Source organism: Hyla sarda, chromosome 7 (genome assembly GCF_029499605.1).
Source record: "Hyla sarda isolate aHylSar1 chromosome 7, aHylSar1.hap1, whole genome shotgun sequence".
NCBI classification, from domain to species: domain Eukaryota; kingdom Metazoa; phylum Chordata; class Amphibia; order Anura; family Hylidae; genus Hyla; species Hyla sarda.
Window position 1 is genome coordinate 28,756,457 of NC_079195.1, and position 17,828 is coordinate 28,774,284.

Here is a 17,828-nt window from a genome sequence, read left to right on the forward strand (position 1 = left end):
ACAAGTATAGTGATGTCACCGCTCCGCCCTCTTGTGACTGCCACCACGCCCCCTCCTATAGACTTGCATTGAGGGAGCAGAGCGTGATGTCATGAGGGGGTGGAGCCGTGACATCACGATACTCCGTCCCTGCAGCGCCCGTCATCAGCCACAGAGCAATCCTTGCTCTGTGCAGCTGAAAAACGGGGGGTGCTGTAGGAGGTCATGTGCTTATGTCACGTGATGTACCAGAATGCTTTGTATTAGGACTGACAGGTCTGGAGGACCAATAAGCTTGAAGCCTGCCCCTTTAGATATAAGGGTGCTGTATCCACTTAAAGGAGTAGTCCAGTGGTGACCCAGTGGTGAACAACTTATCCCCTATCCTAAGGATAGGGGATAAGTTTGAGATCGCGGGCGGTCCGACCGCTGGGGCCCCCTGCGATCTCCTGTACGGGGCCCTGACAGCCCGCGGGAAGGGGGCGTGTCGACCTCCGCACGAAGCGGCGTCCGACACTCCCCCTCAATACAACTCTATGGCAGAGCCGAAGCGCTGCCTTCGGCAATCTCCGGCTCTGCCATAGAGATGTATTGAGGCGGCGTGTCGGCTGCCGCTTCGTGCGGAGGTCGACACCCACTATCTGGCCGGAGAACCTGGCCCCCGTACAGAGAGATCGCAGGGGGCCCCAGCGGTCGGACCCCCCGCGATCTCAAACTTATCCCCTATCCTTAGGATAGGGGATAAGTTTTTCACCACTGGACTACTCCTTTAATCTCTCTCTAAGTTCCTGGTTGCAAAGCAAGCAACAGCTTTTGTCCGGCTCTTTCCCTTGGGATATGACAGCGAGCGGAGCTCTGTGCTTACCTACAAGACAAATTAGGCCTGAAGTCTACCAATCCAGAGCCTTACTAAACCGTGAGTCTACTCAATCCAAATTCTGTTAATCCTACGTGACTGCTGGACCTAAACTATACCCCTAAATCCAGTGGAACAGCGTAAAGCAAATCCTTCAAGCTTATTCCCTACAAGGTCCCAACCAAACCTGTGAGGAGCCTAATGTCCAGTCCACTGTAAAGACTGTTACTACGTTTAACCTACATAAAATCTGCAGAAAAGTTATCTTCATGTGGTGTCCCGGTACCGTATCCTATCCGGTACCTTTTATTGTGGGTCCCCATAGCAAGAGTCCCGAGGACGTTGGGGTTCCTATTGTCCTATCCACCCCTAGTCACCTCTCATCCAGATAGTTATTGCACCAATAGCTTACTTAGGAAGCATGTAAATATTATATAAAAGCTCTATAAATAGTTAATTACCTGTCCCATAGCGTAGCAGGACCTGCGGGTCACGTGGTTAGGTGAACTCTATGGTATTTCTGCTTGAGGACCTTTGGAGGTCCTTGTGACGTAGTCAATCCCATCACTCATTGTAACAGTGAATGACGGATGTTCGGACCAATCAGATTAGCCCCGCCCCCTGCCCATATAAGGGAGCGGCGGCCATGTTCTCGTGCTCTTGTTCCTGTGCAAGCAAGCAAGAAGCATCTGCGCTGCTGAGATCTGTGAGTCTAGGCCTGAACCTTGTGGCGAGTTCTAGTGTTGCTCGCGAATATTCGCAATTCGAATATTATTCGCGAATATCGCATATTCGCGAATATCGCATATTCGCGAATATAGCGCTATATATTCGTAATTACGAATATTCTTTTTTTTTTTCTTCACAGTACACATCACAGTGATCATCCCTCTCTGCTTCCAGCTTGTGTGGTGTAAAGAAGGCTGTAATACTACTGTGTGAGACTGCCGTGCGAAAATTCGCATATGCTAATTTTCGCATATGCGAATATTCGCATATGCTAATTTTCGCATATGCGAATTTTTGCGTATGCTAATTTTGTATATGCAAATTTTCTCATATGTTAATTTCCGCATACGCGAATTTTCGCATATGCGAAAATAAAACGAGGAGATAACGAATATGCGAATATCCGCGAATATATGGCGAATATTCGTCCATATATTCGCGAATATTCGCGAATTCGAATATGGCCTATGCCGCTCAACACTAGTGGCGACAGCCGATAACTTCTAAATTCTGAGTGCATCAATCCCCAAGCACTCTGCAAGATCACCGGACCTTATCTATCCCCTAAATCAGGACGGATCTGCAATAATTACCCTAAATTCAGAGACTTTAATTTATTTCAAGGTCCGCAACAATTGTCAGTCATTGAGCTATATAAAGACTGTATTCCTGAGACTGTCATTGTTCATTGGATGTACCGCAAGCACTTAAGTAAAGTTACCCAAGTTCAAGTTCAAGTACATTGTGGACCTTCAGTCATTTCATTACATGCGCCTGTCGTTTCTGGGAAGGGTGGCGATAGGCCGGAGAATTACCTCAGCATACTAGCACTCTGCCTGATGTCACGAACTATAGGGTTAACATTAACCCCTTATCTACTACAACATCCCGACTACCATACACCCCCCCCCCCCCCCCCAAGGCTACCACAAAGCCTTTTTGGCGTTGCACGAACAGGATACGGGTGTGCGCCTAATACAGTCACCATTAGTGAAAGTGTACTCCCCCCCAGAAAATGAACTTTATTTATGTACTGTGACTTACAATCCGGAGTAAGGGGTTGCGCACACGGTGCTGTGTGGAGGAAGTGCTCATGTAAGTAAGGGGGGTGGCGAACAGTACAGCGGAGCTACAAGTTAGCGCGGGACATCCCGGCGCACGTGATCCAGAGACCCCGTCCACCGAAGCTCTTGGTGCCTCGGCGGCCATTTTGTTGGAGTCTAGTGCCAGAAACAAACAAAGAGAGACAGTTCAGCGCGGGAAAAGGCGCAGAGTGCGACAACGGGCTGGAAGCTGTGAGGAACCGGAACAGTACGGGACTCAGATTGCCGAATTGAAGTCTGACATAGAGCCGCTTCAGCTGCCGATCGACGCACTCAAATTTCAATTAAAGGCTGTTGAGTTTCAGGTCACCGCTCTCAAATTTGAAATATACGCTCTCAAGTTCCAGATTAGAGAACAACTGCGTATTTCTTTGGGACCTAGGAATTCAAGACCTGTTTAAAGGGCCAGCATACCAAATACAGAGATGTCAGAACCTGCAGTCCCACAGTCCCCACCTGAACAGCAAGGGTGCGATGCTCCAGTGGCCCCACCAATGGGGTCTCCACCCCAAGCCAGAAGAGTGTTGCCGCCTTCACCAACACTTTTGACCTCACAAGGACGTGCTCTGCCTGTGATTCCAGCGAGACCTCCAGCACAGGTGGAAAAGGACCCAATAAGTCCACCTTCAGTCTCTCTCTATGTGTTGGGAGCCCCAGTTGCCGCACCTGTCTTCTTGGGGAATCCTGTGCTTCCCACCTACAATTGTGACCCTTTTACATTAAGAGACTTTAAAGAAAAATTCTAAAGCCTCTTTGGATTTTATGCACTTCCACCTCATCAACCAGTACAGCTGCTTCTGGGACAACTCCAGGGACCCGCCTTGGAAGAACTTCGCACCTGGCCAGCGGCTGATAAAGCCACAGTGGGGCAGATTTTTGAAGGACTTTCTCAAGTGTTTGAATCTCATTCTCCCTTGGAGGTACGCCTCCGACTCTATGAACGGCGCCAGAAGCCAGGTGAGACCCTCCGAGCATATTCAGTGGCTTTGCAGAGCACATTAGAGGCGGTACAGAAGTTGGACGGCATCACGCCCGATCAGGGCAATCGAGTACTGATGGACCGTTTTATAGAAGGGGCGCTAAACAAATGGGACAAGGCCCAACTTAGGATGCTGGCCGTGCAAAATCCCGACATGGCTTTCCAAGCTTTTAAGAGACTCGCGGTTAAAGTAATAGAGTCGGGACCTCAGACAGAAGAGATTAGTGTCCCCACTACTGAATCTCCGGGGCCCGTGCCCCAGCCGCCTGTCCCTTCTTAATCTGCCCCACCAACACCTTCTTCTAGTCCTTGGACAGCTGACTTACAAGACATTAAACAGAACATTGAACAGTTAGCCAAGGCCTTTAAAGAAATGGCTGTACGGCTAAATCCTTCTAGATCTGCAACACCACCTCCTAAGAAGGCTGACCCTCGCCCTGTTGCTCCACCTGGTATCCCTCCTGTGAGACCACCTGGAAGTCAGAGACCCGTCTGTAGCTATTGTAACAAGAATGGACACTGGAAGAGCCAATGCTGGGCTTTAAACGGGCGTCCCCTGGGGTCGAGGACCGCACCCCAGGAGTAGAGGTTGAAGGTCCAGAATCAACCAGCGACAAGAAGGGACTGTCTATGTATGTAGCTTCTTGTCCTTATGTACAGGTGATGAATGAAGGTATCCGGTTACAAGCTCTGATAGATACGGGGTCTCAGGTATCCACTATTTCACAGGGGGCTTTCTATAAGTACTGGGGCCCAGAAAGGTTGTGTGACCCTCAGGAAGCGGAGTTCAGAGCAACTGCAGGGAACGGGAAACCAGCACCCAGGCATGGTTACTGGGAGCCCACGGTGCAGGTGGGAAAACATGTGTTAGGAAGACAGGGTGTGACTGTCACTAATGTTAGGGATGAGGGGGCAGCTGATTTAATTTTAGGCATGAATATTATGAGGCACTGTTTTGATGATATTGTCTGTGCACTGCATGCATCTCTCCCTCACCTGTCACCCCCAGGCCGGCGAGCTGCACAACACCACCTCTAAATCCTCCAAGCAGAACAGAAGTTCGCGAATCATCAAGGAGAAATCTGTCGAGTAAGGATTCAAGATATCCGAGCCATTAGTCTACAGCCACAGACAGAGACAGTTATTTGGTGCCGTGCCCGACCCGGGGTGAAAAATCAAGATTACCAAGCGCTCTTGGAACCCCTTCTACTGGAAGATTGTCCCTTGGTGCAAGCTGCTAGAAGCCTGGTAACCGTACGTAATTTAAAGGTTCCAGTGAGACTTATTAATCTCTCTCAAGTTGCGGTCCAACTACCCAAGTATACCCCAGTGGCTACTCTACACCATCTAGACGTCCGAGATGTAGTCTCAAAGTCACAGGTGGTCCAACGAGGACCTGACCAGAATCCTGCGGAACCTTGGTGGAGCCAACTACAGATAGGAGGCGAAGATACCCCCAAGGAACAGGTGGAAGGAGTCATCCAGGTGGCTAAGAAACATCAAGAAGCTTTCAGCAAGTTCTCCACAGACTTTGGCAGGACCAAACATAGGATTCTCACCGGAGACAATCCACCCATTAAAGAGAGACATCGTCCTGTGGCTCCTGGGATGTATCAGACCATAAAGAAAATGCTCGCGGAGATGAAAGAGGCCGATGTCATCCAGGAAAGCCAGAGTCCGTGGGCTGCACCTTTGGTCCTGGTGAAGAAAAAAGATGGAACTATCCGCTTTTGCGTGGATTACCGGAAATTGAACAACATAACTCATAAGGATGCCTATCCTCTCGCATCGAAGAATCCTTGGCTGCGTTGGGGTCTGCCGCCTACTTTTCCACACTGGATCTGACGAGTGGCTACTGGCAGGTGCCAATGGCAGAAGAGGACAGAGAGAAGACCGCATTTGTGACCCATATGGGTCTCTTCGAGTTCAAAAGTATGCCCTTTGGACTGTGCAATGCACCAGCTACTTTCCAACGCCTAATGGAGCGATGCTTGGGGCATCTTAACTTCCTGAGTGTTCTGTTGTATTTAGATGACGTCATCGTCTATTCTCGTACTTATCAGGAACACCTGGATCACCTGAAAGAAGTTTTCCAAGTCCTTATCCGACATGGACTCAAGGTTAAACCTTCCAAATGTCACTTGCTAAAGCCACAAGTGCACTACCTAGGACATGTCGTCAGTGCTCACGGAGTCCAGCCTGATCCAGACAAAGTGAGTGCTGTGAAAGAGTGGCCTACACCCCGGACGGTGCGAGACGTCCGAAGTTTGCTGGGGTTTGCTGGATATTACCAGCGCTTCATCCCCCATTTTGCTCAAATTGCTGGACCCTTGACCAAATTACTGAGAGGGACTGCCCAGGAAAATTATAATGGGAGGCTTCCCATCCAGTTGGCCGAAGAACAAGAAGAGGCCTTTTGAGCCCTGAAGTACCTCCTCACGGAACCCCCCATATTGGCGTATCTTGACTACAGCCTGCCGTTACGTTTATACACAGACGCTAGCTTTGAAGGTCTGGGGGCGGTCTTATCTCAAGTGCAAGATGGCAAGGAGAGGGTGATTGCCTATGCCAGCCAGCATCTTCGAGGTGCTGAGAAGAATGATGCTAACTATAGCTCCTTCAAGCTGGAGCTCCTGGCACTGGTTTGGGCTATAACTGAGAAGTTTAAGGACTATCTGGCTGCTACTCCCTTCACGGTATACACTGATAACAACCCCTTGGCCCATTTGAACACTGCTAAGTTGGGAGCTCTTTAACAGCGTTGGGCCTCTTGGTTGGCCAACTATGATTTCAACATTAAGTACCGCAGCGGAAAAAACAATGTTAATGCGGATGTACTTTCTCGCATGGCCCCGGGAGAAGCACCTCCTACTGAAGATGTGTGGGAAGATGTAGAAATGCCTCCCTTCTACCGAAGGTTCGTGAGCCAGAATGCTCTAACTGCCCAGGCGGGTGACGGACCTGAGTCTCCAAAAGTCTCTGAAGATCTGTCCACCTGGAAGACACTTCAGGATGAAAGCAGGGTTATCGGGGACCTCCTCGACTATTGCCTCCACAAGAAAGTGCCTACTCGGGTGCGCAAGGCCCACAGAGACTTTCAATTGAAGTGGCTGTGGCGGCAGAGGAATCGCCTGTTCCTGCACAAGGGGTTGGTCTACCGAAATTCCCTGGACCCAGTCTCAGGAGACCGCATACACCAGATTGTGGTTCCCAGAAGGGATGCAGCCATGGTTCTGAATGCCTATCATGATCAATCCGGACACTTCGGGGTCCATAAGTAGTGTTGAGCGGCATAGGCCATATTCGAATTCGCGAATATTCGCGAATATATGGACGAATATTCGTCATATATTCGCGAATATTCGTGTTTTATTTTCGCATATACAAATATTCGCATGTGCGAAAATTAACATATGCGAAAATTTGCGCATGCAAAACCCCGTCCAAACAAAAATTCGTATATGCGAAACTTAGCATATGCAAATTTTCGTATATACGAAAATTCGCACACCAGTCTCACACAGTAGTATTAGAGCCTTCTTTACACTACACAAGCTGGAAGCAGTGAGGGGTGATCACTGTGATGTGTACTGTGAAAAAAACAAAAAACAAAAAAAAAAACGAATATTCGTAATAACGAATATATAGCGCTATATTCGCGAATATTCGCGAATTCGCGAATATGCGATATTCGCGAATAAAATTCGTATTGCGAATATTCGCGAGCAACACTATCCATAAGACAGAGATCACCGTCAGAAGGAGATTGTACTGGATTGGGATGCATGGAGACATCGAGAAATGGTGTGCCGAGTGCTCCGTGTGCAACGTGATAAAGAACCCCAGGAGGGACGCAAGAGCCCCTTTGCATCCCATCTGTACAGAAAGGCCGAATCAAATTGTTGCCTTGGACCATGTGAAGCTGGCCCCCACTCGATCTGGCTATTGTCATGCTCTAATTATGGTGGATCATTATTCCAAGTGGGTGGTCGTGGTCCCTGTCAAGGATCTTACCGCCAAGACTGCTGCTCAACTCTTCTATCGTCATTGGATCCAACCTCTGGGGTGTCCCGAATCGGTCCTCACGGATCGGGGAACCGCCTTTGAAGCCCAGTTGTTCCAGGAACTTTGCCAGTTGCATGATTGTACGAAGCTCCGGACAACGGCCTACCATCCCCAAGGGAATAGGCTCTGCGAGAGGATCAATCAAGTGTTCATCCAGATGCTCAGAGCAGCCTCTGTCTCAAAGCACGAAGCGTGGCCTCAGCTGTTGCCTGAACCCCTGGAAATTTACAACAACACTGTTCACTACTCTACAGGGTATACGCCCTTTTTCCTGATGATGGGCCGACACGGCCAATTGCCAAAGGATCGAACCTTCGGGCAACAGGCACCTTTCAACAATTCTCCTCAGGCTTCCCAAGGTTGGATGTCAGAGCATCAAGGCAGAATTGAGGAAGCCAAGGACATCGTTGATTAGAAAATGGGTGAAGTTTCTGAACGCCAGCAGAAAGATTATAATCGACATGCTTCGGCTCAGCCCTTGCAGCTTGGAGATAAAGTGTGGCTCAGAAAATTTCCTAGAACCCATAAATTGGACTCGCTGTGGGAAACGGAGCCATACACCATTACTGCGGTTTCTTATCCCGAAACGGACGTGTACGAGATACAAAAAGACGGGTTCGAGCCACAGGTGGTTCACCGGAATAGGATAAAAGTGTGCCTGAAAGAAGATATGCTTGGCCCATCTCCTCCTACTCCTTCTGATCCTCCTGCTACTTCTACTCCACCTCCACCAAGGCCAATAAGAGAATATGTGCCGGGAGAAGGAATTCATCCCACTATCGACGTTCCTTTGTTCCCATCTCAGCAGCCTACCATGTATTGGGGCATACCGTTCCCAGCTCCAACCAGCCAGCCGCCACTGGTTGCACCACCCAGTCAGTTGCCAGTAGCTGTTTCCCCCTGTCAACCACCATTGGCTGCTACACTCGACATCAGTCCTGCTCCAGTGACTGCTCCAGATATTGATGCCACTACTCCACCTGTCTTAAGAGAACTCCTCAGTTCAACCGATGTTGCTTCCGTTTCCAGCCCTCCAGCTGGTCCCTTGGGGACTGAAGTTCTTGAAGAATCCTCAAGTGAAGGAACTCCTGATGACTCGGAGGTGGTGTTGAGGCGATCTCAAAGGACTACACAGGGCAAACTACCCATAAGGTACCAGGACTCACATTTAGTACCTGCACACATAGTATCTTTGATAACCCACTTCAATGCTCTGCCAATCACTTTTCAGTCCCCTAGATTACTGACTTAAATGCACTACCTCAAGTTTCTCTAATATATACATCAAAATAAATATTTCCCTTAAGAAAACACTTAGGAATTGTAGCATATTGATAACCAATTCCTGCCACTGTTAGGTACACTTCTTCTTCTCCTTCCTTGCGTGCGTGAGATGCTCTGCCTGGCCAGTAGGTGCTCTTACTAATGTAGACTTAAACACGTAATTCTAGGAATAACCAACATAGTTTTTTTTAAAGTGCTCTAGGGGTAAGTAGCGTGTAGCCGATAGACCCTAGCAGCCACCCTTACTGTGACCTAGCTTCCGTCTAGCCAGTATAACCTTATGTGTACTTACAGGTAACTTATTCTTGGCGAATAAAATGTGTGAGATAATAAAAGTGTCTAGTCAGCTTGAAACTAAAGGTAAATAGAGCTGTACCAATGTCTAGATAGTCTCATGTATAGAGAGTTATACTAATGTTCAGTTTAGCCTCATATAATGTGTAGAGAATTAATAGAATGTCTTAGGAGCTAGCAACTACATGTCAGATAGCTGCCTAATTGTCTAGTAAGCTTTGGAATTTATAGTAAGTTTAATAAAGTTGTCTAGGAAGCTAGAAACTAAAGGATAAATAGTTTCTTCAAATATCTAGATAGCATTCTTGTCTAGATATCACTAATGCCTAGATAGATTCTAATTGTCTAGTCCAGATACTAGTAAGAGTATGAAAAGAATGTAAATGTCTTCAATGTTTACTTAGGATGTATAGCAAATTTATAGATCATCCTGTTCTAGTCCTAGTCCCTCTGTCTTAGGGGACAGACGTCGAGGTCCACTTATCTTAAGTAAGGGGGTATGGGGTGTCCCGGTACCGATAGACCAGAGAATTACCTCAGCATACTAGCCCTCAGCCTGGCGTCACGAACTATAGGGTTAACATTAACCCCTTATCTACTACAACATCCCAACTACCATACACCACCCCAAGGCTACCACATTCAGTTTACAAACATTCCAGTTGTGGACAATCCTTTATTTCTCCCTATCGTTCCTGGGACGGGTGGCGGTAGGATACATATACGCACCCTAGCATCACGACAGTTAAGGGTTAATCCTACACCCTTTCATCACTGCACAGCTACACCCTACCTACCCTACACCCCCAAGCTACCACACTGACTTTAGCAGAATTGACTGAACTATGACTAATTAGGCTTCACCCCTGTGAATGTTTACCAGGCTGTGACGTTCACCTGCAGGTGCACTTGGTTGGTAGAAGTGTGGCTGCGTGGTTAAGCCTTGGGTTTCTTCAGGACACCAGACACTCTCAGGTCTTGACTGTACTGTACTCAGCATGCCCTAAGACTCGACTGAACTGGCTAGCTCCTCCCAAGTATATCTAGGAGCAATATGGAGGACTCCCATAGGTCACCACACAAGTCACCTGGTCACTGACACCTTCCCTGGTTACATGACTTTGTAAAAACATTTAAAGGCATATGAACATTAGAAAGACAGCTTAATAAATAACATAGGCCATTTAACCATTTATGGCACATATAATGCAAGTGGACTCAGGAGACACTGAAATAGAGTCCGCCACACAGGACAGAAAGGGTACAGGAGGGCAACTCCTGTACTGGCCCACCACAATCTTATCCCCTATCCTTTTGATAGGGGATAAGACGTTTACTCCTTTAAGAAATCTATTGTTGCTAAGGACCTTGTTAAGGGGATTATGCAGTGGTGAACATGTGACTTATCCGGCCAATGGGATCTCTCTAAATTCCTCCCTTATATAGTGAGGTCAGAGTTCAGCTCTTCTTTCTTGAGTCTTTGCTGAGATACAGTTTGGTGAGGAGTGAAGTCTGTCTGTGAGGTGGATCTGAAAGGAGACCTGAGGCCTAGTCCAGCAACCACACATCTACTACCGGTTAGCCCCACTACCGAGATGAAAGTCAAAGCCTTGCAGTAAGCCTACAGTCTTGGGGATATTAAACAAGTCAAGTAAGATAGTTAGTCAAGTCCCAGTCTCTAAAGTATAGTGTGGGCTGAATCAGTCATATACAGCACAATAAACTATAAGTCCCAGCAAGCCAATAATCTTCCCTAAGTTCACCCTCCAATTCCTTCACACTAATCTGAGCTGTAACGGATTATACCATCGTTCCAACCTCAGTAAAGCATATCAGTTATCTGTAACCTTGCATCAGAGTGATTATTTTCCCCGTGCCAGGCACAGGTGAAGATGGCCTACCTTGGGTGGTGTATAGGTCAACCACGCCCTGGCATCACGATAAGGTTTATTGCACATTACCCTGTCCGACATCATACTAAGGCCATGTTCACATGGCCAAAAATTTGCAGAATGTATGCCAGAAAATACCAGCAGACACTCCACACATTTACTTGAAAAGGAGGCACTAGGACCACTTCCGAGCGGAATCCGCTGAAATATTGAACCGGGATTTCTGCGGCAGATGTTTCCGCCGTGTGTACAATGCAGCAGAATCCGATTGAAATCAATGGGACTCTGCTGCAGCTGAATTTCCAAGTAGGATGTTCTTATGGAATTCCGCTGTGTTCACACGTCCAGATTTTATAGTGCCATTAGTGAAAACAAAGCCAGCAATGGATCTGAAAAGAGAAGCCTGTTTAAATCATACCTCTTGATGAGTCCAGGTGTATGGAAGGAAGTATCCCCACAGTGACCATACCCCTTCACACCAAACCATGCCCCCTCCTCCATGAGCCCCAATAACTCGGCCAACATGGCACAAACTTGGGGGGAAAAAATGCAATTTTCTTTGCTGTTTTTCAAAAATGTTCACCATTTTATCATGAAAAATCCATTCCTGGCTTTGAATTCATCAACTGCAATTAAAAACCTGAACGTGTGAACACGCCCTGTGTGAATGCAACCATAAGGCCATGTTCAGACGGTGGAATCTCCACAATTCCACACAATTCCCCTTCTGCAAAGGCTGCCAAATGGAATTGCGAAATCTCACAGAAATACAGCTGAAATCAAAGCCCCATTGACTTGAAAGGGATTTCGCCGCAGAATTCTGCAAATTTAAAGACTGTGTGAATAGGACAGCGGAATCCCATTTAAGTCTATGGGGGAAGTTTATCAAAACCTGTCCAGAGGAAAAGTGGCTGAGTTACCCATAGCAACCAATCAGATCGCTTCTTTCATTTTTCAAAGGCCTTTTCAAAAATGAAAGAAGCGATCTGATTGGTTGCTATGGGCAACTCAGCCACTTTTCCTCTGGACAGGTTTTGATAAATCTCCTCCTATGAGCAGTAAATTTCGGCGGAAATTCAGCCGTTTTAGGCGTTTGGGTCTCTCAGGAGATTGTAACAACCGTGACTGGTTCACCACCGTGTGAAGAACTTTAGTAAGGCTGGGTTCACACTATGTTTTGTCCCATACGGGAGCGCATACGGCAGGGGGGAGCTAAAACCTCGCGCTCCCGTATGTGACCGTATGCGCTCCCGTATGCCATTCACTTCAATGAGCCGGCCGGAGTGAAACGTTCGGTCCGGTCGGCTCATTTTTGCGCCATATGCGCTTTTACAACCGGACCTAAAACCGTGGTTGACCACAGTTTTAGGTCCGGTTGTAAAAGCGCATACGGCGCAAAAATGAGCCGACCGGACCGAACGTTTCACTCCGGTCGGCTCATTGAAATGAATGACATACGGGAGCGCATACGGTCACATACGGGAGCGCGAGGTTTTAGCTCCCCCCTGCCGTATGCGCTCCCGTATGGGACAAAACGTAGTGTGGACCCAGCCTAACCTTGTTTGTTTTAATCACGTGGATCGGCATTTGTCTTCTTTTAAAGGAAACTCAGTGGGAAGGAAGGGGACTGAACCCCCGCACTAGACGGCGCTCGCCGAACCGCCGTTGCGTTTCAACCCAACATCCACATCAATATGTTCTCATCAGATTCTCTCAGTAGTGTAGCCTCAGGCTTCAGGCCTGTAACTTCCGTCATATCTCGGCATAGAAGATATTAAAATGAGTTTTTCACGTTTTCATTCTTACAGTAAGACAGTAGCGTGACTGTGAGAGTGAAGAGGGCGACGACCAGCAGTAGTGATCCCACCAAGAGCCGTCGGAGGAAGGGAGATCCCAAGTTCTTCTCGGACGTGCAACTCCTGTAAAACATCATATAAAAAGGCAGAAGATGGTCGTGTGGTAAGGACTTTGGGGGAGATTTTTAAAAAGTTGCCCAGTTGTCCATAGCAACCAATCAGATCGCTTCTTTCATTTTTAACAAGGCCTCTGCAAAATGAAAGGAGCGATCTGATTGGTTGCTATGGGCAACTGGGCAACTTTTCCTCGGGACAGATTTTGATAAATCTCGCCCTTTGTATACATATAGTAGCGGCACCAGGGGTGTAACTGTAGGGCAGTGGTCTCCAAACTGTGGACTTTCAGCTGTTGCAAAACTACAACTCCCAGCATGCCCGGACAGCCGTTGGCTGTCCGGGCATGCTGGGAGTTGTAGTTTTGCAACAGCTGGAGGTCCACAGTTTAAAGACCACTGCTTTAGGGGGTAGCAGTAATTGGGGGTCACTCCAGTTGTCATTACGGGGGTTTGGCCCATGCCTATGGGTGGGGTTTACATAGAAAAGCCCACATGTAATCAGGGGCGCTTTAGCCATAAGGCCACTTCAATTAGTAGCGCCACCTGCTGTCAGAAAAAAGGGCGGCACAGGGGTGACACAACAATGAACGACATCAGAGATTACTCCTACTTATTTAACTATTTAAATGCTTTAATCAATACCGATTGTGCCATGTAAACAGATTTTGGTGCGCGTCCCTGGTGTCTAGTGGCCAGATCGGCGTGGCGCCCCCTGTGATCACAAGATGCTGCTCAGTTGTCAGGGCAGCCAGAGACCTGTACTAGGCCTCGGGGCCTGCCACAACTCAGCTATTGATACTCAGTCTATAGTAGACTGTATTAATAGAATGCTGATCTAATAGATCAATGACATGCCTATGTATTACATTGATCTATATAAGTATTAAAGGCCTTGGGGGGGGGGAGCTAAAAAATAAAATAAATAAAAAGTGTTTAAAAATGGTTTAAAAAAAATATTAATTCCCCCCTTTTAAGAATTTAAATCCCCTCCCCCTCTTTCTAATAAAATTCAAATTTCACTTATAAAATGGAAAATCCCCCCTCTCAAATAACGAACAAGTTAATGTACAAAAATAAACAAACTCATTTGGTATTACCGCGAGCGGCATCGTCCGAACCTTTAAATTATCGCATTGTGTAACGGTCAACGCCGTCAGCGGAAAAAGAAAAAAAAATTCCAAACGACAAAATTGACCAAAAATCAGCAAAGAGTCAAAACTGTTATAGAGAAACATACTACTGTGTGTGTATGTGTATATATATATAAATATATATATATATATATATATATATATATATATATATGCATGTAATACACAGATGTTGAGTGATACCTCTATAACAGTGCATCCCAATCAGTGTGCCTCCAGCTGTTGCAAAACTACAACTCCCAGCATGCCCGGACAGCCAACGGCTGTCCGGGCATGCTGGTAGTTGTAGTTTTGCAACAGCTGGAGGCACCCTGGTTGGGAAACACTGCTCTATGGGCAATCATGTAAATCTGCCTTGTTTCCTCTACCTGTGTGTCAGTCCTTACTGTTACGCTGGCATTCTGTTCAATCTATGGGGGCCCTATTTATGCCTCCATGTCGTGGGGTCGGGGTACCTACTTACATGTCTTCCTTCATATTCTCCCTGTCGTCCATTCTCAGGGTCTCTTGGTCCCGAACTTCATGACTCTGGAACATGAGATCTGCATATACTGCCCCCTCCATCTTTATGTTCTGTGTCGGCTTCACTTATTCTGTGCAAATCACGTGAAGGCGAATTTCATCTCCTCTTATACCCCCCACCCCCTCACCCGTCCTTGTCATTCCATTGTGGATACATTGTTGTTGATGGATAATCATGGTATAATTGCACGATATATGGCGAGTTTTGTGTTGCAGTTTATATAGACGGGTGCAGCAAAGATAAGTTTGTCATTTCAGTTGCATTACAAGAATAACTCAGCTCTGCTACATGTGTCCTGGCAGTCATAGCTGCACCGGTCATATGGGTAGTCACCTGCATTCACTATTTTGCAGACTTTAGAGCTGCAGTCTCTTAGGGGTGTCTATCAACAAGCTTGTTAGTTGTTTACAGTAACAAACTGCAGAATAGTGAGTGCAGCTCTGGAGTATAATACAGGATATAACTCAGGATCAGTACAGGATAAGTAATGTAATGTATGTACACAGTGACCTCACCAGCAGAATAGTGAGTACAGGATATAAATCTAGATTTTTCTAGCTCGTGACGGAAAATATTAGTTATATGAAGACAGGAGGCGAGTATCTTATGCATTAATCTTTCTTTATTAATGCCCATAGCAGAAATTCAAAACTCTTTTAATGAATTTTTACTAAAAAACTTTTAAACCACTTAAAACTACAACTCCCAGCAGTCCATAGGATGTATCGGCCAATCCCTGGCCGGGATGCTTGGTATATAAGGGACTGCTTCCATTATCTCCTCCTCTTTCTTGATGCAAATCTGTAGCCGCAACTGGAACCTGGAATCACGATAGAACCCAAACCGACTCCATAGAACCTCGAATCACCGGACCGGACCCATGTCCCAACGGGGACACCATAACGAACAGGGAAATTCCGGAACACCTCAGCCTCCGAGGATGCCGTCTTCAGTAGCCTGGAAAGAAAAAAGGGAATACCATGACAGGGTTGGGTTGGGCGGGAAGATACTCGCCTCCTGTCTTCATATAACTAATATTTTCCGTCACGAGCTAGGAAAATCTAGATTTATATATCAGACAGGAGGCTCATATCTTATGCAAGTTCAAAGCTAGACATAAGAATGATATAAAATACATGACAGAAACAAATTACAGAACCGACATAGATATGTGTTTCTCCGGTCTAAAATAAAAGTGACGGAAGGTGGTCTCTGAAGACCAATCCCCTGCCGTTAATAGATCTGCCAGGGAACCTCCCGTGGTGACCACTTTAGTAGCCATCGCACCTCTGGACGAGTGGGCCCCGAACAGGGAAACGTCAATCCCTGCCATATCCATAGCGGAGCGTACCCAGTAGCTGAAGTCACCGGTTGGTGAGGACGGACGTAGGAGATGAGGAGTTGGGAGGACTCCGAAGAACGTAACAAAGCTGTCTGAGACTCATATGACTGAAGACAGCGGACCACACACAAGCGTGGATGTGCGGGAAAAGAAGGATAGAAAACCGATTGAAGTCCGGTTTTCGTCCTACGTACGACAGAGAATTTAACTCCTAATGGTGAGAATTGTCGCCTGGAGATGTCTAAAGCCTGAACGTCCGATACACGCTTGATGGAGATCAAGCATAAAAGGACCGTAAGCTTGAACGACAGCAATTTCAGAGAAAGTGCGTCATTGTCCTCCCATGTTGAGAACATGGACAGGACTTTAGATACGTCCCAGGTGGCTTGATACTTGGGGCGAGGAGGACGTTTAAATTAAACGCCTCTCAGGAGGCGACATACCAAAGGGTGTTTGCCTACTGGTAGAGAATCCACTGGAGTGTGATAAGCAGAGATTGCAGATCGGTACACATTGATAGAACTATAAGATTTTCCGGATTCAAAAGAATCCACCAAATAGTTGGCCACTACAGATACAGGCGCCTGAACGGGATCAACTTGCCGTTGATCACACCAACGTACCCAGAGTCTCCAGGCTGATCGATATGCCGATCTAGTCCCGGGGGCCAAGGCAAGGAGGTCCCTAGCTGATCTTGAAAGGTCGCTATCTGCGTCTGGCACCCCGAAACCAACCATGCGAGGAGATGCAGGGTGTGGTCTGTGATCAGAGGATGAAGATCCCCTCTCGGATTGGACAGGAGATGAGGGAGCTGAGGGAGCAATCTGGGGAAATCCACAGTCATCCCCAGAAGAAGGGGAAACCATGGCTGTGTCGGCCACCAGGGAGTGATCACCACAACCAACGACCTCAGGTTTGTTATATGTAGAAGCACCCTGAGGATCATTGAGAACGGTGGGAATGCATAATGCGTCCCTCTGGGCCATATGTGGCGGAAGGCGTCTACCGCATAGTCTTCTGGATCCGGCCTCCAGCTGTAAAAGCGGGGTAGTTGATGATTGAGTCGGGAGGCGAACAGGTCCATAGAGAATGGACCCCACAGGCGGCAAATGGTCTGAAAGACTGACCGGTCCAGCCGCCAATCGCTGGAATCCGTCAAATAGCGCGAGTTCCAGTCCGCTACCATGTTGGAAGCCCCCGGAATGTATTCCGCTATCGGGACAATGTTGCGGGCAAGGCAAAAATGCCAAAATTCCCTCGCGAGGTCCGCAAGGATTCGGGACCTGGGACCCCCCAAGCGATTGACATATTGGACCGCAGTCACATTGTCCATGCGCAACAATACACAGCAATTGGATGCCCGAGGTAGAAGGCTCCTGATGGCAAAGAATGATGCCAGAAGCTCCAGCACATTGATGTGCAGCAGAGACTCCTCTGCGGACCACGTCCCTCCTGTTGAAGAGAGACCGCATCGAGCACCCCGACCACGACGACTCGCATCCGACTCCAAAATGAAATCCGGAGTGGGACTGAAGATGGTCTTGTCGTTCCATTCGACGGCATGACGCAACCCCCACCGAAGCTCTACTATGGCTTCCGGACATAGGGGAACTTCGTCTGCGTAACGAAGCCCTTGTCGCAAATGTAATGACTTGAGCCTTTGAAGGGCCCGATAATGGAGAGGGGCGGGAAATATGGCCTGTATGGAGGCTGATAAAA

At 47.5% G+C, this 17,828-nt stretch overlaps 1 protein-coding gene across 3 annotated transcripts in view; it reads right to left on the minus strand.

Moving 5' to 3' along the window:
* The window catches only part of LOC130283418 (C-type lectin domain family 4 member M-like), a 28,877-nt gene extending 14,015 nt beyond the window's left edge, over window positions 1-14,862 (minus strand). For all 3 annotated transcript variants that reach the window (XM_056532867.1, XM_056532865.1, XM_056532866.1), the window contains exons 1-2: window positions 14,708-14,862; window positions 12,988-13,100 (exon numbers count right to left, since the gene is read on the minus strand). In XM_056532867.1, coding sequence (XP_056388842.1) covers window positions 12,988-13,100; window positions 14,708-14,808 — 214 coding nt within the window. In that variant the 5' untranslated portion in view covers window positions 14,809-14,862. The remainder of the gene's footprint in view (window positions 1-12,987; window positions 13,101-14,707) is intronic.
* Between the last annotated feature and the right edge of the window lie 2,966 nt (window positions 14,863-17,828).